At 44.1% G+C, this 21,381-nt stretch overlaps 1 protein-coding gene across 3 annotated transcripts in view; it reads left to right on the forward strand.

The window, feature by feature from the left end:
• SMCHD1 (structural maintenance of chromosomes flexible hinge domain containing 1) overlaps positions 1–21,381 on the forward strand; it is a 636,391-nt gene that overhangs the window by 504,265 nt on the left and 110,745 nt on the right. For all 3 annotated transcript variants that reach the window (XM_073550884.1, XM_073550885.1, XM_073550886.1), the window contains 2 exons: positions 1,847–1,999; positions 4,367–4,496. In XM_073550884.1, the coding sequence (XP_073406985.1) occupies positions 1,847–1,999; positions 4,367–4,496 (283 nt within the window). The remainder of the gene's footprint in view (positions 1–1,846; positions 2,000–4,366; positions 4,497–21,381) is intronic.

Raw genomic sequence — 21,381 nt, forward strand, 5'->3', positions numbered from 1 at the left:
TGCATGCGATTTGCGACCACTGACAGAAAATAGAACACATTTGGAAATTTATGCAACTCTTGTGTAACTGTTTGTCACGGTGGCAATGCGACACCATAGGAAATCATTGCATCCAGTGTTGCAAAATATCTGCAATTTCAGTGTCGCACAACAAGTCATTGTATTAGCTTAGCCTTATAGCTGGAAGGGCTCTAATGGTTTCCAGTGCCAAGATATCAAATTTTCTTGATAATTATATTGTTGTAAAGGAAAACTGTACATATGATAATGGAGACATTCCAGACAGACACAATGTATTACAGCCTTTTTGTCTACTAGTTAACATGTCAGTAAAAACATGATTAAATACAGCTTCATCCGCTATGTTTTTTAAGCTTGAAGTGATTTGTTAGTACTTTACAAGATCATTCCATGGATATTATTTTTTTATAAAATAATGCAACAGATGCAACTTTAGGTGCCTGTCATTGCAGCACAGTGAAAGAAAGAATTTCAGACTAAGAGGTGTCAATTAGCTACCTAATGTGTGAGACACTGCTACTACAACACAATGCGGACCCCTTCAGGGCGACATACACTCCACACCTGTTTCACCACTTTACAAAGCACATTATTTAAAATGATGCTCTTCATTAAGACTAGATCACCATAAATGGCATATCAGCAGGAGGTGTCTGATACATACTGGGACCACATCCATCTCAAGAATTATTCGCTTGAACTGCTCTTTCCTATCATTTGTATGAGAGTTCCTCAAATTGTAGGGTAATCTTCCATTTCAGACCTTCCATACAAGTGAAGGAATACTATTGTATTAAATAACCTTTTGAGCAGATGATACTCATACATTCTTTATTTCAGTACTGTTGTATTCCCCATCTTCAGAAGTTTTAGATTCATTAGGATATTAAAATGAATGATTGATCAGATGCCATAATGTTAGTTTCACTGAATACATACAATGTTTTTTTTTTCTTTTAATTCGTTTATTAGGCCATAAACAGGGTACACATTATACATACTTGTACATGGTGTAAAATATTGTACAAAATATATACAGTATGTTCCATATGACATTAAATACAGAGCAAACTATGCATACCAGTTGTATACAGAATAAAACAATGTTAATTGAATCACACTGATCTTTGTTATTGCTCAAGTGGTAAAACCTATCTAACTTCTAAACTAAACCTATATCTACAAGAACGACAACTATTTTGCAGCCTAGTTCCATACATTTAACCATCTGTTAAGTGACACCTCCATTCTACAAAGTAAGGTGAGAGGAGTTCCACCTCTCCCAAATCTCAAATTTTCCCGGGCATCCTCTGTTTTGATATAGCGTGCGCTCATATGGGATGATAGTTCACTAAATTGATCCAGAACCCAAGAGAGGGAGATGAGCCTCCCATCCACCGTAGTGCCAGTACCTTTCGTGCCATAAACAGCATCTCCCGTAGGAAAATCCCAGTATATTGATCCCATGTCTCCTCATCCCATACCCCAAATAAACAGACCAGTGGCTCAAGGGGAACAGGAACTTGTACCAGGGATGTTAATAATAATGTCACCTCCTTCCAGTATTGTGCAATGCTAGGACACTGCCAGATCATGTGGATAAAATCTGCATCCAATGAATGGCATCTCAAACATTCCGATGATTGGTATCGGCCCATCTTAGAGTCGAGTCGGAGTCAAATATGATTGGTTTATAATATATAATTGTATCATCCTGAATTAATACAATGTTATGATGATTCAGGTTCCGATTTGTTGAAAAAGATATTTTCTTTGTTCTGAAATGTCTCTTTAATATTCTTGAAATGGTCCTTTATCTTATTAGGATGAGCACAGCAATTTAGCTGGTGTTACCCTGAACGGGAAGATCATTGCAGAGATAACATACTCCTCTGAGACTGAGGAGGAGATACCACATTTCCAGTCTAATACAGGAACTATGGAGTTTCCTTTTGAAAATGGATCTGCTGTCATTCCTGTGGGTATTCTTCTTTTACGTGATAAATAGATAATATTTGTAGTGATTATTTTGGGTGTCTTTTAATGAACTGGGCAACCATGGAGCCAATTTTAGAAAACACCATTTTTTGGAACATTTTATTTATCCGTATTTTCTGGTACGTTTATTTTACTTCTAGAATATTTCCTGCCATTACTTTGTATTAAGGATAATGTTCATGAAATCAGCTTTTGGTAATCTTGCTTCACAAGTGAAGGAGTTCAGAACATTACTCACAAGTAACATAGATCTTAGGTTAGGTTCTTATTTGCCGCTCTGCAGGCTTATACCTTGAACATTAAGACTGTGTTAACACACAGTGTTTTTTTAGCGGTATTTTTAGCGGATTTTCCAATAAAACCGCTAAAAATAAGCTTCCCATTCATTTCTATGCATTTTGCACTTTTTGTACATACTGATGCATTTTTTACCGCTAAAAAAACCGCTTTGCAGTAAAAAACGCAGCATGCTCATTAATTTCACGGATTTTTCCGCATTAAACATGCATTTTTTGCGCAAAAAACGTGCGGAAAACGCGCAGAAAAAAAACACGCAGTTTCTGGGAAGGGAGGAAGTCAGGTTTTTCAGCAGAAATTTTCTGCTACGTGTGCACATACCCTCAAAGCGCGTGGAAGCGTGTGCCATTCACCATCCTATATCTGCCTAAATTTTTACATAGGCTTTTAAATATGTAATATGATCATCTATGTCTTCATAGGTTTTGTAAACCTGACAAAATGTAGTTAGAGTAACTTTCTTTGTCTGCGCTGTTTTTGCTTTTTTATTATATGGGTACGACTCTATAAGTGTATATATGAATACAGTTTTTTGCATTTCAGGCTGAAGTTTCCAGTAGAATTTTATTTATCTCTTTCACCAAATTTTTCATGTTGAACAGGGCACAATAATATAGGCTCGGCAGATCATAATAGAAGCTTTAGCGGTTTTGTTGTATGTTTTTGTTTGTTTTGCAACTCTATTGTAGAGATATTAATGAAGTATTCAGCGTGTAATGTGTTATTTTTTTATTTTTTTTTTTTAAATGTCCCAGTGGTCATTACCAGAGAGATTGCACAGGCGCATTGTAAGGCAGTCGACCGGACCCCGGATACCTGCATGCCGGGTCCGGAACTTAAAGGGCTGCATCCTCTGTCTCCAGGGGGAAGCTTTAGAGAGGCGGACCTATCCCTGCTGTCTGGGGGAAGACTGAGTGAGACGGAGCTTCCTGCTGTCCCAGGAGGGCGGGGAGAAACTGCAAAGGGCTCGCAGCGTCGGATGCATAAAAAGAGCACGCGAAGCTGGTCAGTCTGGTGCAGGAGCAGAGCAGTGTAGAGGGCAGCACAGAGAGCAGAGCGGTGAGCGGCACGCCTTGCTTCTCCCTCCAGAGCGCACCGGCGTGGCGTCGGGCCATATAGAAGGAGCTACCGTCGCCTACAGAGAGCCGTGCAGAGCCCTGCAGAACAGATCCGTACAGAACAGAGCCCTGCCGAACAGACCCGTGCAGAGCGGAACCGAGCCGGGTGTTGCAGCACTCCCAGTAGCTGGCAGAGATTGAGGTACCGTGCTCTTACTGACTGAGCAATACAGCGCATGTGCCGCAAATAGAGTACTTAGTGCTGCATAGACGTTAGTGACCCTTCAAAACCGCGGAGCAGAGATACCCTCCGGCGGTATCTCACAACGAACTGAGCACAGTATGAAGGAAGCATGGGAGCAGGATCCCGCTTAATCCAGTAAATACCCTCGCCCGCATAGGAAACCGGAACTTCGTCTACACCGGGCAACTCAAAGACTACAGGTGCCGCTGTTGTCGGTGCCACCGTTGGAGACCAACGAGCTGCAATCAAGAAGACTACAGACTGATAAGTTCTTATCTTTTCTTACTGAACTATCGTTCGTCTCTGTCCTACCCCGTCACTTTTCCAGTTCTGCCCCACTCCCTTCCACATCCTCATGTCCTGCCACTCCCTGCATGGAGTATATGTGTTGTAAGTAAAACTGTTAACTCTTGATCTGCCTCCTGTCCGTGATGACATCCCACATTCCTTAGCATATAGGTACTTTTTTCTCTTCCTGACGCTGACCAGTCATAAGCAGGCAACTCATTAGGTGGCGATGACTTTGATTGCTAATATCTTGGTAACGAAGAGAACAAATGAAAACCACTTTATTCTGCCCTGCAGCAGCTATTACATTGTGTTCAATTCAACATGAAAAATTTTGTGAAAGATCTTTGTGAAGTACGGTAGGCCTAATTCTTTATGCTGATGAAAAATCAAGATGGAAACTTTAGAAATACACTGTAATGTCTTCTTTTACCATAAATGTAACCTTTAATAATTTCAGAGTCTCATTCTTGCGGAGAACAGTCCAGGAACGGACAGTACAGAATATACAATTAAGTTTTCACTTGTTTGCCAAACTATGGAACCGGTGGATATAGAGCCCTATTTCCTTCCATTCTTATTTTACAATGGTAATAAGAAACATTTTTATATAGCTTTTTTAATTGTATGTTTACAATACTTACAGGCTGTGGCTTACATGATATGTTATATGTTATTGTTATTTTACCCCCAAGGGTGGTTTGCACGTTAATGACCAGGCCAATTTTTACAATTCTGGCCACTGTCCCTTTATGAGGCAATAACTCTGGAACGCTTCCATGGATCCCGCTGATTCTGACATTTGTTTTCTCGTGACATATTGTACTTCATGATATTGGTAAAATTTCTTTGATATAACTTGCGTTTATTTGTGAAAAAAAAATGGAAATTTGGCAAAAATTCTGCAGCAATTTACCAACTTTGAATTTTCATTCCCTTAAATCACACAGATATGTCACAGAAAATACTTAATAAGTAACATTTCCGACATGTTTTCTTTACATCAGCACAATTTTGTAACCAAAATTTTTTTGGTTAGGAGGTTATAAGGATTAAAAGTTAAACAGCGATTTCTCATTTTTACAACACCATTTTTTTTGGGACCACATCACATTTGAAGTCACTTTGAGATGTCTATATGATAGAAAATATCCAAAAGTGACACCATTCTAAAAACTGCACCCCTCAAGGTACTCAAAACCACATTCAAGAAGTTTATTAACTCTTCAGGTGCTTCACAGGAATTTTTGGAATGTTTTTTTAAAAAATGAACATTTAACTTTTTTCACAAAAAATGTACTTCAGATCCAATTTTTGTTATTTTACCATGGGTAACAGGCGAAATTGGACCCCAAAAGTTGTTGTGCAATTTGTCCTAAGTACACTGATACCCCATATGTACAGACAAACCACTGTTTGGGCTCATGGCAGAGCTTGGAAGAGAAGGAGCGCCGTTTGACTTTTCAATGCAGAATTGGCTGGAATTGAGATCGGACGCCATGTCACGTTTGGAGAGCCCCTGATGTGCCTAAACAGTGGAAACCCCCCACAAGTGACAACATTTTTGAAAGTAGACCCCCGAAGGAACTTAGCTAGATGTGTGGTGAACACTTTGAACCCCCAAGTGCTTCACAGAAGTTTATAATGTAGACACGTAAAAATGATATTTTCGCCCCCAATTTTTTATTTTCCCAAGGCTAACAGGTGAAATTGGACCCCAAAAGTTGTTATGGAATTTGTCCTGAGTATGATGATACCCCATATGTGGGGGTAAACCACTGTTTGGGCACATGCAGATGCTTTTTATTGCAAAAACTAGTTTTTGCATCACCATATTTTGAGAGCTATAATTTTTCCATATTTTGGCCAACAGACTCATGTGAGGTCTTGTTTTTTGCGGGACGAGTTGACGTTTATACCATTTTTAGGGCACATGACATTTTTTGATCGCTTTTTATTCCAATTTTTGTGATGCAGAATGAAAAAAAACAGCAATTCATGAATTTATTTGGGGCAGGGGGCGTTTATACTGTTCCGCGTGTGGTAAAATTTATAAAGCAGTTTTATTCTTCGGGTTAGTACTATTACAGCGATACCTAATTTATATCTTTTCTTTTTTTTTTTTTGTGTTTTGCGCTTTTGTACTGTAAGGTAGCGCACACTGAGTGTATTGGGGGACACTCACTTTACTGCAGATAAACCAGGTCTGGCACAGGCTTTTCCACAAAATCTTCCGTACGGTTTATTATTCACGGCATAAACCATAGGAGCATGAAGAAAGGATCACAGTCTTACAGCAGACCAAATGAATATTCACAATGGAGCTCTGCTCCCTTAACCCTGTGTTCACACAGCCTGTGCTTTGTCCAGCAATCAGGCTCTACAGTCTCTCAGTTAATTCCCCCTGTCTGGGGTTACCTCTTAGTAGCTTCCCACTCCGAACGTCCATTCCCACCTGGGGACTGTCCGAGACACACAGGCCATTACACACACAGGCCTCACACGGTCAGCGGCTAGAGTTGAGCGATACCGTTCGATACTTCAAAGTATCGGATCGGAATGGATCGGCCGATCTTTAAAAAAAGTATCGGTATCGCCGATTCCGATACCGGAAGTCCCATTCAAGTCTATGGGACTTCCGGTATCGGAATAAGAAAAACCCTGTTTTTGCCTTGTACAGCCTCTCTGGGGTCTGTACGGGCCTTTCGGGGGGCTGTGCCGGCCTGCCAGGGGGTCTGTGCAGGCTCCGGTGGTCTGTGCCGACCTGCCGGGGGGCTGTGCCGGCCTGCCAGTGGTCTGTGCAGGCTCCGGTGGGCTGTGCCGGCCTGCCGGGGGGCTGTGCCGGCCTGCCGGTGGTCTGTGCAGGCTCCGGGGGGCTGTGCCGGCCTGCCGGGGGGCTGTGCCGGCCTGCCGGGGGGCTGTGCCGGCCTGCCGGTGGTCTGTGCAGGCTTCGGGGGTCTGTGCAGGCATCGTCCGATGGGACTACAAGTCCCATCGGGCGATGCCTGCTACCATGACAGTGATTGACACATTAGCCAATGATGGGACAGTAGTAGTCCCATCATCCGGCTAATGTGTTAAATGTTAAAAAAAAAAAAAAATACTACGTGCATGCTACATACATACTACATGCTACATACATACTACATGCTACATACATACTACATGCTACATACTACATGCTACATACATACTACATGCATGCTACATGCATGCTACATACATACTGCATACTACATACATACTACATACATACTACATGCATGCTACATGCATGCTACATGCATGCTACATGCATGCTACATACATGCTACATGCTACATACATACCACATACATACTACATACATACTACATGCATGCTACATACATACTACATACATACTACATACATACTACATGCATGCTACATACATACTACATGCTACATACATACCACATACATACTACATACATACTACATACATACTACATGCTACATACATACTACATATATACTACATGCATGCTACATACATACTACATGCTACATACATACTACATATATACTACATGCATGCTACATACATACTGCATGCTACATGCATACTACATACATACTACATGCTACATACATACCACATATATACTACATACATACAATACATTCATACAATACATACATAGACATACAGTACATATAACATAGAGTAACATACTTACCAATACTTGTCACATTGTTCCCCGAAGCCATTGTCTTTTCCGGAATAAATATTAACATGACAAACCACAAAAATACTCACCCACGATCCGAAGCAGTCCACGAGTGTGTCCCACGACGATCTTGGGTAGAGAACTGCAGCATCAGCTGTTGCTGCCGTTCTCTACGGGCTGCAGGAATCCAATGACGGAAGGTAGGTATCCTTCCGCACTGTATTCCTACGCCACTTAAAAAAAAAAAAAAAAAGTCCCTAGTCTCACTTTATGCCATTGCTGTGTGGGAAATTCCCACGCAGCAATGGCATAAAGTGAGACTAGGGACTTTTTTTTTTTTTAAGTGGCGGAGGAATACAGTGCGGAAGGATACCTACCTTCCGTCATTGGATTCCTGTAGCCCGTAGAGAACGGCAGCATCATCTGATGCTGCAGTAATCTACCCAAGATCGTCGTAGGACACACTCGTGGACTGCTTCGGATCGTGGGTGAGTATTTTTGTGGTTTGTTATGTTAATATTTATTCCGGAATAGACAATGGCTTCGGGGAACAATGTGACAAGTATTGGTAAGTATGTTACTCTGTTATATGTACTGTATGTCTATGTATGTATTGTATGGATGTATTGTATGTATGTAGTATATATGTGGTATGTATGTAGCATGTAGTATGTATGTAGTATGTATGTAGCATGCATGTAGCATGCAGTATGTATGTAGCATGCATGTAGTATATATGTAGTATGTATGTAGCATGCATGTAGTATATATGTAGTATGTATGTAGCATGTAGTATGTATGTGGTATGTATGTAGTATGTATGTAGCATGCAGTATGTAGCATGCATGTAGTATATATGTAGTATGTATGTAGCATGCATGTAGTATATATGTAGTATGTATGTAGCATGCATGTAGTATATATGTAGTATGTATGTAGCATGTATGTAGTATGTATGTGGTATGTATGTAGCATGTAGTATGTATGTAGCATGCATGTAGCATGCATGTAGTATGTATGTAGCATGCATGTAGTATGTATGTAGCATGCATGTAGTATGTATGTAGTATGTATGTAGTATGTATGTAGTATGTATGTAGTATGTATGTAGTATGTATGTAGCATGTATGTAGTATGTATGTGGTATGTATGTAGCATGTAGTATGTATGTAGCATGCATGTAGTATATATGTAGTATGTATGTAGCATGTAGTATGTATGTAGTATGTATGTGGTATGTATGTAGCATGTAGTATGTATGTAGCATGCATGTAGTATGTATGTAGCATGCATGTAGAATGTATGTAGCATGCATGTAGTATGTATGTAGCATGCATGTAGTATGTATGTAGCATGCATGTAGTATGTATGTAGCATGCATGTAGTATGCATGTAGTATGTATGTAGCATGCATGTAGTATGTATGTAGTATGTATGTAGCATGCATGTAGTATGTATGTAGTATGTATGTAGCATGTAGCATGTATGTAGTATGTATGTGGTATGTATGTAGCATGTAGTATGTATGTAGCATGCATGTAGTATATATGTAGTATGTATGTAGTATGTATGTGGTATGTATGTAGCATGTAGTATGTATGTGGTATGTATGTAGCATGTAGTATGTATGTAGCATGCATGTAGCATGCATGTAGTATGTATGTAGCATGCATGTAGTATGTATGTATGTAGTATGTATGTAGCATGCATGTAGTATGTATGTAGTATGTATGTAGTAGGTATGTAGTATGTATGTAGCATGCAGTATGTATGTAGCATGTAGTATGTATGTAGCATGCATGTAGTATATATGTAGTATGTATGTAGCATGTAGTATGTATGTAGCATGCATGTAGTATATATGTTGTATGTATGTAGCATGTAGTATGTATGTAGTATTTTTTTTTTTTTTTTAACATTTAACACATTAGCCGGATGATGGGACTACTACTGTCCCATCATTGGCTAATGTGTCAATCACTGTCATGGTAGCAGGCATCGCCAGATGGGACTTGTAGTCCCATCGGACGATGCTTGCACAGACCCCCGGACATCAGCACAGCCCCCCGGCAGGCCGGCACAGCCCCCCGGCAGGCCGGTACAGACCCCCACAGGGTGCACAGCCCCCCGGCAGGCCGGCACAGCCCCCCGGCAGGCCGGTACAGACCCCCACAGGGTGCACAGACCACCGGCAGGCCGGCACAGCCCCCCGGCAGGCCGGTACAGACCCCCACAGGGTGCACAGACCACCGGCAGGCCGGCACAGCCCCCTGGCAGGCCGGTACCGACCCCGGGCAGTCCACACAGCCCCCCGGCAGGCCGGCAGAGACCCCCGGAAGGCCCGAAATGACTGCGCATCATGATGCGCACACACCGCGCATCATGATGACGTCAGGCCGTCAATCAACTTTGAACTTCCGATTCCGATGCCGAATTCCGATATTGAAAAAATATCGGAAGTCGGTATCGGAATTCCGATACAGCAAGTATCGGCCGATACCCGATACTTGCGGTATCGGAATGCTCAACACTACCAGCGGCGTCTGCATGTGCACTTCAGGAAGGTAGCACACCACCTAGCACGTCGGCCTTCTGGTACCTTCCACTCGGACCAATCAGATCCAGGCACTCACTCTTGTGACCTACCCTGGTCGCCTTATATGGTCCGTAGCCACACCCACAGCATCACATTGCAATGACCTCATTGCAGGTCCTTCAGATTCACAACCACACACATAGGCTTTACTTCAGACACACGCCCCTGGGTGGGTTTGTACGTAACTAGTCCCACCCATCTCACCAGCCACCTGGAAGCTCTCCCTGACACACTAACAAAAACCTCAGCAGTACATCTGCTGATTAACACATGTTCAAGCTTCCATCCCAGGGCCACCCACCCTGGGATGCATAACGGTCATTTAACATCCTATCTCCATTATCACAACGGATATGTCACCATGTCACCTTGCCCTACAAGTCAAGTGGACCGTCTCAGTCTGTTTTGGGCATCATATGGCATCATTTTTACGTTAGGCCTCCCTGTTGTGAACTCATTTTCTGCTCTACCAGTTGAGTTCTCCTTCCGTTCTCCCTCTGGTGGTGACAGGAGGTAGTGAGGTTGGTTTAATTGGTAGTGATCTGCCACCTGATGAGGAGGATAACGATTGGATCTCTGGAGTATCAAACTGGATATAAGACAGCCGACGCCCTATCCTGGTGCTGGTGATTCAGTCTGCTGCTCAGGTCTTGGACTTCAGCTCTGTTCCAGTCTTCTCAAGTTAAGTTTGTTTTTGCTAATGTTCACACTTGCTCTTGTTAGTCAATTCAGTTTTTTGTGTGGTCAGCCAGCCCCGGCTGGGGCTGTGCTGAATTTCCACTCTTATTTATCTGTATTTGCCAATTTGCCTTTTTTGTCCCTTATTAGATTGTCTCTTTTTTTGCTCTTTCTCAAAATATTTCAGAGTGCTGATATAGTGTGAGAAGTCTAGTGACTTCAGGGTTAATTTTGCTATCAGAAGTGTTGGACATTATTTTGGTAGGGTTTTTGGCAGATTGCAGACAGTGTCTTTCCTTTCCTGTCCTTTCTAGTTAGTTTGGCCCCATCGTTTGCTCAGCCTATTTTCCTGCCTTTGTTTGTGTTTTCATATTGTTTCACCGTCAATACATGTGGGGGGCTGTCTTTCCTTTGGGGTCTGCTCTGGGGCAGTTAGTTTTCCTCTTTTCCTGCTTTAGGCTTATTTAGCTCTCCGGTTGTGAAGAGGCGTCTAGGATCATCGTAGGTACGCTCCATGACTGCTGCTAGTTGTGTGGTTAATATCAGGGATCTGCAATCTGCATAGTTACCAACCTCACTGGTTTTCTGAGACTTAGCTTGTGTTGTTTTTTTCTCCTCGGTGACCCATTCATAACAGAATCACCAGCCATACCGCAGATTCTAGGGTACTCAAAAGCAGGAAAAAATTGTTTAAAAAAAAAAAGTGTAAGAATTTTTTTTTTTGTATATTTTTCCTCTCTTACTCTGGGGCCGTAGGAGGATTTTTTTCTCCTAATGGAGATTAAGCAACTGTCTGATCGTGTGGAGCAACTTGCTGCTGAAGTACAGGGAATTTCCACCTACCTCATTCAGTCACATGCTGCTGAACCCAAGATCCCTACTCCTGATGTGTTTTCTGGGGATCGGTCTAAATTTCTGAATTTTAAGAATAATTGTAAATTATTTCTTGCCTTGAAGCCTAATTAATTGGTTCATTGGGGAGCTCTGTGCAGCAGGTTAAAATTGTCATCTCCTTGCTGTGCGGCGATCCCCAGGATTGGGCTTTTTCTCTGACATCTGAAAATCCTATTCTGACTAATGTGGATGCATTTTTTCAAGCCTTGGGGTTGTTGTATGATGATCCTAATGCCGTTGATCAAGCTGAGAGAACAGTGTTGGCATTAAACCAGGGTCAGGATCCTGCAGAGTTATACTGTCAAAAATTCCGAAAGTGGGCGGTCCTTACTACATGGAATGATAGTGCCTTGGCAGCTCTCTTTCGGAAAGGTTTATCAGAGACCGTAAAAGATGTTATGGTGGGATTTCCTGTTCCCTCTGGCCTGGATGACTCTGTCATTAGCCATTCAAGTTGATCGGTGTTTACGTGAACGTAAAACTACACGGGAGGCGCTGCCACCTTTTGAACAAATGTCTGAACCTATGCAATGTGATGGGGTGTTGTCTAGGGCGCAACGTCAGGAGTTTAGAAGGCGTAATAAGCGGTGTTTTTTCTGTGGAGACGCCTCTCATACTATTTCTGTCTGCCCTAAATGAGAAAAACGTTTTGCACACACATTTGCTGTGGGCAGTGTACAACCTAAGTTCCTTTTGGCAATTACTCTGATCTGCTCCTTGTCCTCTTTTTCCACTAAGGCTTTTGTGGATTCAGGAGCAGCTCTGAATCTGATGGATTTGGACTTTGCTAAACGTTGTGGTTTGTCCATGACGCCTCTGCAGACGCCTATTCCTTTGAGGGGTATTGATGCCACTCCTTTGGCGGAGAATAAATCTCAGTTTTGGACCCAGGTGATAATGCGAGTTGCCCCAGACCACCAAGAAAATTGTACATTTTTGGTGCTGCATAATTTGCATGATACTACTGTTCTCGGTTTCCCCTGGTTGCAAACTCATAACCCAGTTTTGGATTGGAAATCTGTGTCTGTGGTGAGTTGGGGTTGTCAGTGTGTTCTTAGGGATGCTCCTGTTTTCTCCACCTCTCCTCAGTCTCATGATATTCCTGATTATCTGGCTGATTTCTCTGATGTATTTAGTGAGAGTAAGTCTGCGTCTTTGACTCCTCATAGGAGTTATGACTGTGAATTGAGTTGATGCCTGGGTGTAAATTTCTCAAGGGTCGGCTTTTCAACTTATCAGTACCCGAACATGATGCTATGCGATCCTATATTAAGGAGTCGTTGGAGAAGGGTCATATTAGACCATCCTCGTCACCTTTCGGTGCTGGGTTTTTTTTTTTTGTGGCCAAGAAAGATGGTTCATTAAGACCGTGTATTGATTATCGTTCCCTTAACAAGATGACTGTTAAATATCAGTACCCGTTACGTCTGATGTCTGATTTATTCTCCAGAGTTAAGAGTGCCTGCTGGTTTACTAAGCTTGACCTCAGGGGGGCGTATAATCTTATTCGCATCAAGCACGGGGATGAATGGAAGTCGGCGTTTAATACTCCGGAGGGACATTTTGAGTACCTGGTGATGCCTTTTGACTCTCTAATGCCCCTTCTGTATTCCAGTCCTTTATGAAAGATATTTTCCGTGACTTTGTGGATAAGTTTTTGATCATCTATCTGGATGATATTTTGATATTTTCTAGTGATTGGGATTCCCATGTGGAACATGTCCGGACTGTGTTCCGGATTTTGAGGGAGAATTCCCTGTTTGTTAAGGGATCGAAATGCCTCTTTGGTGTACAAAGAATTTCATTTTTGGGATTTATCTTATCTCCATCGACTATTGAAATGGACCCGGCCAAGGTACAGGCCATTTATGATTGGGTTCAGCCTACTTCTTTGAAGGCTGTCCAGAAGTTTTTGGGTTTTGCTAATTTCTATCGTAAATTTATAGGTAATTTTTCTAGTATTGTCAAACCACTGACTGATCTGACCAAAAAGGGAGCTGATGTGCTGAATTGGTCTCCTGAGGCTGTCTCAGCATTTCAGGAGCTTAGGTGGAGATTTACTTCAGCTCCAGTTTTACGGCAACCTGATGTCTCACTTCCATTTCAAGTGGAGGTAGATGCTTCTGAGATTGGTTCAGGAGCTGTTTTGTCCCAAAAAGACCCTGTGACTTCTAAGATGAATCCCTGTGCCTTTTCTCGAAAGTTCTCCCCATCTGAACGCAACCATGACGTGGGGAATCGGAAATTGTTGGCCATGAAATGGGCATTTGAGGAGCGGAGACATTGGTTGGAGGGAGCTAGACATCAATTTGTGGTCCTCACCGATCACAAGTATCTGATTTATCTGGAGTCGGCCCAGCGCTTGAATCCTAGACAGGCTAGATGGGCCTTGTTTTTCACGCGTTTTAATTTTGTGGTCCCTTTTCTTCCGGGCACTAAGAATGTTAAGGCAGATGCCCTTTCTAGGAGTTTCTTTGCTGATTCTCTTAATGTGACTGAGCCTACTACTATCCTAGGTGAGGGGGTAGTTCTTTCTGCCATTTCGCCCGATTTGAGACGCACCCTGGAGGAATTTCAGGAGGATAAACCTGAGCATTGCCCTATGGGGAGATTGTATGTTCCTGACCAGTGGAGAAAGAGAGTGATGTCTGAAGTCCATTGCTCCGCATTGGCTGGTCATCCAGGTATTTTTGGTACCAGAGATTTGGTGAGTCGGTCTTTTTGGTGGCCGGCCTTATCTCGTGATGTCAGGAATTTTGTAAAGTCCTGTGGGACTTGTTCTCGGTCTAAACCCTGTTCTCATTCTAGTGGGTTGCTGATGCCCCTGCCGGTGCCCAAGAGGCCATGGACCCATATCTCAATGGATTTTATCTCTGATCTTCCTGTCTCTCAGAGAATGACTGTTATCTGGGTGATTTGTGATAGATTTTCGAAGATGGTCCATCTTGTACCACTCCCAAAGTTGCCATCTTCCGCTGAGTTGGTATCCTTGTTTTTACAACAGGTGGTTCGGTTACATGGGATTCCTGAGAACATTGTGTCCGATAGAGGGGTCCAGTTTGTTTCCAGATTCTGGAAAGCCTTTTGTTCCAATCTGGGAATTCAGTTATCCTTCTCCTCTGCGTTTCATCCCCAGACCATTGGGCAGACTGAGAGAACAAACCAGACCCTGGAGTCTTATTTAAGATGTTTTATATCTGCGGATCAAGATGATTGGGTCTCATTTTTGCCCTTGGCCGAATTTGCGCTGAACAATAGAGCTTGTTCTGCCACTTTGATGTCAACCTTTTTCTGTAATTTTGGGTATCATCCTCGATTCTCTTCATGGCAATTGGAATCTTCGTCCTGCCCAGGTGTGGACACTGTGGTTGTGAGAATGCAGCAGGTATGGGACCAAGTAATGGATAAGTTGTCACTCTCTCAGGAAAAGACCCAGCATTTTTCCAACCGGCATAGGACCATTGGTCCCCGGTTTAAAGTGGGTGATATGGTTTGGTTGTCGTCTAAGAATATTCCTATGAAGGTTGCATCGCCAAAATTTAAGCCAAGATTTATTGGACCTTATAATATTTGGAGATTCTTAATCCTGTTTCTTTTCGATTGGCTCTTCCAGTTACGTTCAAAATACATAACGTATTTCACAAATCACTGTTGAAGAGGTTTGTTGAGCCAGTAGTTCCTGTGGCAGCACCTCCTGACCCTGTATTGGTTAAAGACAATGTGGAATATGCGGTAGAGAAAATATTGGATTCTCGTTTGGTTAGACGGAGACTCCAGTATTTGGTCAAATGGAAGGGTTATGGCCAGGAGGATAATTCTTGGGTCTCTGCCTCTGATATTCATGCCAATAAATTGGTTCTTGCTTTTCACCGGGCCCATCCTGATCGGCCTGGTGACATGGATGAGGGTTCGGTGACCACTCCTCAAGGGGGGGGTACTGTTGTGAACTCCTTTTCTGCTCCACCAGTTGAGAGTTCTCCTTCCGTTCTCCCTCTGGTTGTGACAGGAGGTAGTGAGGTTGGTTTAATTCGTAGTGATATGCCACCTGATGAGGAGGATAACGATTGGATCTCTGTAGTATCTGACTGGATATAAGACAGCCGACGCCCTATCCTGGTGCTGGTGATTCAGTCTGCTTCTCAGGTCTTGGACTTCAGCTCTGTTCCAGTCTTCTCAAGTTAAGTTTGTTTTTGCTAATGTTCACACTTGCTCTTGTTAGTCAATTCAGTTTTTTGTGTGGTCAGCCAGCCCCGGCTGGGGCTGTGCTTAATTTCCACTCTTATTTATCTGTATTTGCCAATTTGCCTTTTTTTGTCCCTTATTAGATTGGCCTCTTTTTTTGCTCTGTCTCAGAATATTTCAGAGTGCTGATATAGTGTGAGAAGTCTAGTGACTTCAGGGTTAATTTTGCTATCAAAAGTGTTGGACACTATTTTGGTAGGGTTTTTGGCAGATTGCAGACAGTGTCTTTCCTTTCCTGTCCTTTCTAGTTTGGCCCCATCGTTTGCTCAGCCTATTTTCCTGTCTTTGTTTGTGTTTTCATTTTGTTTCACCATCAATACATGTGGGGGGCTGTCTTTCCTTTGGGGGCTGCTCTGGGGCAGTTAGTTTTCCTCCGGTTGTGACGAGGCGTCTAGGATCATCGTAGGTATGCTCCACGACTGCTGCTAGTCGTGTGGTTAAGATCAGGAATCTTCATAGTTACCAACCTCTCTGGTTTTCTGAGACTTAGCTTGTGTTGTTTTTTTTCTCCTCGGTGATCCATTCATAACACCTCGCCCTCCCCCAACGGTCAGTATATCTGCCTTGGACTTCGGTCTTCCAGTCAAAGTCCGTCTGCATCACCAGACACTTTTTAGTCTCCACACTTTCCCTGTCTGCTCTGTCCCCAGACTTTTCTCTCCACGGCCGGCTCTCCCGGTTGGTGCAGTCATAAGTATTATTTGGCGTCGAGCCACCTGTCTGGTCTGACCCATTTAGTACATCAAAGGAGCTACTGTCTAGGTCTCAGTCTCATACTATGAGAAGAACTGCCACTTGTAGATTTGCGACATTCACGTCTTGCTGAAGGCCTTTGGCCACCCGCCATATCGTTAATTGAGGTGTGCCTTCTGATCCTTATACCCCGGGATGCAGGCTGCCGCCATCTGATGTTCCGCATCTCTTTATTAACCTGCAGTCGGTCCAGTCTCAGCTGCTCGATCTCCTGCAGGTACGTCACTTGGTATTCCAGAAGCATCCGGAAGTTCCTTAGGCTTTCCATTGAGCCAACCATGATAGGAACCATACCATCTTCACCGGATACCTGGACTTCATCATCAGGAGGGACCCTCACCCTCGCCACACCGGTGATATCCACAAGATTTGCATCACTTTACCAAGCCTTCCAACGACTCTCTCCACCAGATATTTGGATACGGGAATTATATCTTCCCCCAAGCCCAGATGATTCTTAGCTTCCCTTGTCAGCTTTAGACGTCGACCAGCTTTCATATTACTCCGCCTGAGCATCTGTTTAGCGTGGAGACATTGCAGATGCATATCCGTCAAGACAGCTTTGCTGTGTCTTCCCTGTTTGCTAGTACCACCAACTACCGAGTCTCAGGTGCCCAGTGCACCTTACACGCTTTGACCGCCTTTTTAAAAGCCTCATGCACACCTTCATCGGTACAGGCTTCTTGCACATCTTCAGGTACGTCAATCACGCACTTGAATGTCGTGGACTTGCTCTCTTCCTGGACAGAAGGCTCTGGGTTTACCACAGACACTTCCCTCAATACAGATGTCCCGACCGGGGGAATATCTTGTTCAGCTTTCCGCTCCAAATCTTCAGGAGATTTTACCTTTTTGAGACCCCTTGCCAAGATGGGTACTGGCAGTTCCGTCTTGTCATCACTCGGGCCCGGCCGCTGTAAGTCTTCGTCCATCAACTTATTCTCCCGCAGAAGACCTCTTACAGTTTCTTTGAGCACTTTCGCATCTTCTCTCTGAGGTTCTTATTCATACTTTACCACGTTGACAGGTGACCTCTGAGCTCCAAGACTTCTCTGTCCAGCTCATCCACTCTGTGCTCGGCCGTTTGTCTCGGGGCCTTGACTGCTAAGAGCTCGGACTGTAGGTGGCGCAGTCGCTCCAACTTCGTGGAGTTGGCGACTTCCATACTCGCCACCTTTAAACATTCCTTCGCCAGCTGTTGACAGATCTCTTAGCGCTCTCTCTCCGAGTTTCGTATGTGCGCTTCTACCTGGTGAAAACTGTCAAGTCGCTCTTTCCACATGCACACTTCCTTGGTCAGGTTGTCAACTTGACTCTCTAGCTGTCGGGTGATAGCGGTCAAATTGGAGTCACCACTCACCCTGTCATCCAGGACCAGCAAGCCCCCATTCACACAGGTGTCGGACCCCTTTTCTGGAGGTACCCCGTTTCTCACAGTCACACGTTGGTCACCCCAGGCAACTCCCCGAGTTGGTCAGACGCACACTTTCTCTCGATCACCCAGAGCTCTGGACTATCGACCTTAGGTGGTGCTACCTCCTCCTTTGAGCCACCCACACTTCATCAACTTCCCATGCATCTTCAAACAAGACAAAGTCCCGGCCCCTCTCAAAGGGATACACTAAGTTTGGTGGTATACCGTCACCTTGGCCCTCAACCCTTTTGGACCCCTCAATCATTACTCTATCCACAGTATATTCCACAGTGAACCCATGGTGGCAGCGAACCTTGACCTTTGACGGTTTATTATACACGGCATAAACCATAGCAGCATGAAGAAATGATCACAGTCTTACAGCAGACCAAATGAATATTCACAATGGAGCTCCGCTACATTAGCCGTGTGTTCACACAGGCTGTGCTTTGTCCAGCAATCAGGCTCTACAGTCTGTCAGTTAATTCCCCCTGTCTGGGGTTACCTCTTAGTAGCTTCCCACTCCAGACGTCCATTCCCTCCTGGGGACTGTCCGAGACACACAGGCCATTACACACAGGCCTCACACGGTCAGCGGTGTTCGCATGTGCACTTCAGGAAGGCAGCACACCACCTAGCATGTTGGCCTTCTGGGACCCTCCACTCGGACCAATCAGATCCATGCACTCACTCATGTGACCTACCCTGGTCGCCTTATATGGTCCGTAGCCACACCCACAGCATCACATTGCTATGACCTCATTGCAGGTCCTTCAGATTCACAACCACACACAGGCTTTACTTCAGACACAGGCCCCTGGGTGGGTTTGTAGGTAACTAGTCCCACCCATCTCACCAGCCACCTGGAAGCTTTCCCTGACACACTAACAAAAACCTCAGCAGTACCTCTGCTGATTAACACATGTTCAAGCTTCCATCCCAGGGCCACCCACCCTGGGATATATAACGGTCATTTACCATCCTATCTCCATTATCACAATGGATTTGCCTGTGTGCATGACCCATACAGCGCCCTCTAGCTGTCACAGCGGTCACTGTACCACATACCTCCCCCCTCTGTTCAAACTTGTGGGGTTGAACACATGACATCACCCAGGGGTCTTGGGACCGGGCACCCATGTCACCTTACCCTACAAGTCGAGTGGACCATCTCAGTCTGTTTTGGGCGTCATGCGGCATCATTTTTACTTTAGGCCACAGCGGTCACTGCACCACAATACAATAAAACCTATTTTATATAAAAAATAATTATTTGTGCATCGCTTTATTCTGAGAGCTATAACTTTTTTATTTTTCAGGTGATGGAGCTGTATGGGGGCTTGTTTTTTCGGGACGAGTTGACGTTTTTATTGGTACCATTTTCGGGCGCATGACATTTTTTGTTCGCCTTTTCTTCCGATTTTTGGGGGGCAGAATTATTTATTATTATAGGCGCCATTTATTCCATGTCGCTTTACATGTGATGGGGGTATACATAATAAATACAAGTATATTAATCTTAAACAATAGAAGTCACGACTGGTACATGAGGAGAGAGGACCCTGCCTGCGAGGGCTCACAATCTACAAGGGATGGATGAGGATACAGTAGGTGAGGATAGAGCTGGTCGTGCAGCGGTTTGGTGGATCAGTGGTTACTGCAGGTTGTAGGCTTGTCGGAAGAGGTAGGTCTTTAGGTTCTTTTTGAAGGTTTATATGCGATTGTGGGAAGAGGAGATAAGAGGGGAGAAGAGAAGGAGATCTTGTGAGGATCGGAGGTTGCGTGCAGGTAAGTACCGGGAGACGAGGTCACAGATGTATGGAGGACTCAGGTTGTGCATGGCTTTGTATGTCATGTTTAGGGTTGTCAACTGAAGTCTTTGGGTAATGGGGAGCCAGTGCAGGGATTGACAGAGGGGAGAGGCCGGGGGACAGGTGGATTAGTTGGGCAGCAGAGTCCTAGAATAGATTGGAGTGGTGCGAGAGGGTAAGAGGCGAGGCCATTGAGCAGGAGGTTGCAGTAGTCAAGGCGGGAGATGATGAGGGCATGGACTAGGGTTTTTGCAGATTCTTGGTTGAGGAATGTACAGATCCATGAAATATTTTTGAGTTTAAATCGGCAGGAAGTGGAAAGGGCTTGGATATGTGGTTTGAAAGAGAAATCAGTGTCAAGGATAACCCCGAGGCAGCAAGCTTGTGGGACTGGAGAGAGTGGGCAGGCGTCTACTTTAATGGATAGGTCCATTGGGGGGGGGGGGGGGGGTGACGTGAAGTGGGGGAAAGATGATGAATTCTGTTTTGTCCGTATTAAGTTTTAGAATTTTATCGGAGAAGAAGGATGAAAGAGCAGACCGACATTGAGGGATTCTGATTAGTAGGGATGTGATATCTGGTCCAGAGATGTAGATCTGTATGTCATCAGCATAGAGGTGACACTGAAAGCCGTGAGATTCTATGAGCTGTCCGAAGCCGAAGGTGTAAATAGTGAAGAGCAAGGGCCCTAGGACTGAACCTTGTGGGACTCTGACAGATAGGGGGTGCGGTGAAGAGGTGGTGTGCGAGTGGGAGACTCTGAATGTCCGGTCTGTTAGGTATGACGTGATCCAAGATAGGGCAAAGTCTGTGATACCAAGAGATGAGACTGTCTGTAGTAATAGAGAATGGTCCACTGTATCAAAGGTAGAGGACAGGTCCAGGAAGAGTACAGAGTAGTGTCGCTTGGCCTTGGTGGTTAATAGTTAATTGGGGACCATAGATAGGGCAGTTTCAGTGGAGTGGTGTGGCCGGAAGCCAGATTGTAAGTGATCAAAGAGGGAGCAAGAAGAGTGGTGGGAGGACAGTTCAAGATGGATGTGGTGTTCCAGTAGTTTTGAGTCATAGGGGAGAAGTGTTATAGGGCGATAGCTAGATACAGAGGATGGGTCAAGAGGATATCTTTTTTGAGGATAGGTGTGATAGAGGCATGTTTAAAGCTTGAGGGGAAAACACCAGTTGTTATTGATACGTTGAAGAGATGGGTTAGGGTTGGGATGAAGACTGTGGTGAGGTTTGGGATGAAGTGGCATGGTGTCAAGTGCACAGGTGGTGACATGTCATCTTGAGAGTAGAGTGAAGAGTCAGTCTTCTGTAATGGTGGACTAGTTGGTTTTGGAGGATGAACAAAAACCTGCAATTCATGAATTTCTCTTTTTGGGGGGTTGTTTATAC

The sequence above is a fragment of the Dendrobates tinctorius genome, unplaced genomic scaffold (assembly GCF_039654945.1).
Source record: "Dendrobates tinctorius isolate UK_male_01 unplaced genomic scaffold, ASM3965494v1 ptg000171l, whole genome shotgun sequence".
Classification (NCBI taxonomy): domain Eukaryota; kingdom Metazoa; phylum Chordata; class Amphibia; order Anura; family Dendrobatidae; genus Dendrobates; species Dendrobates tinctorius.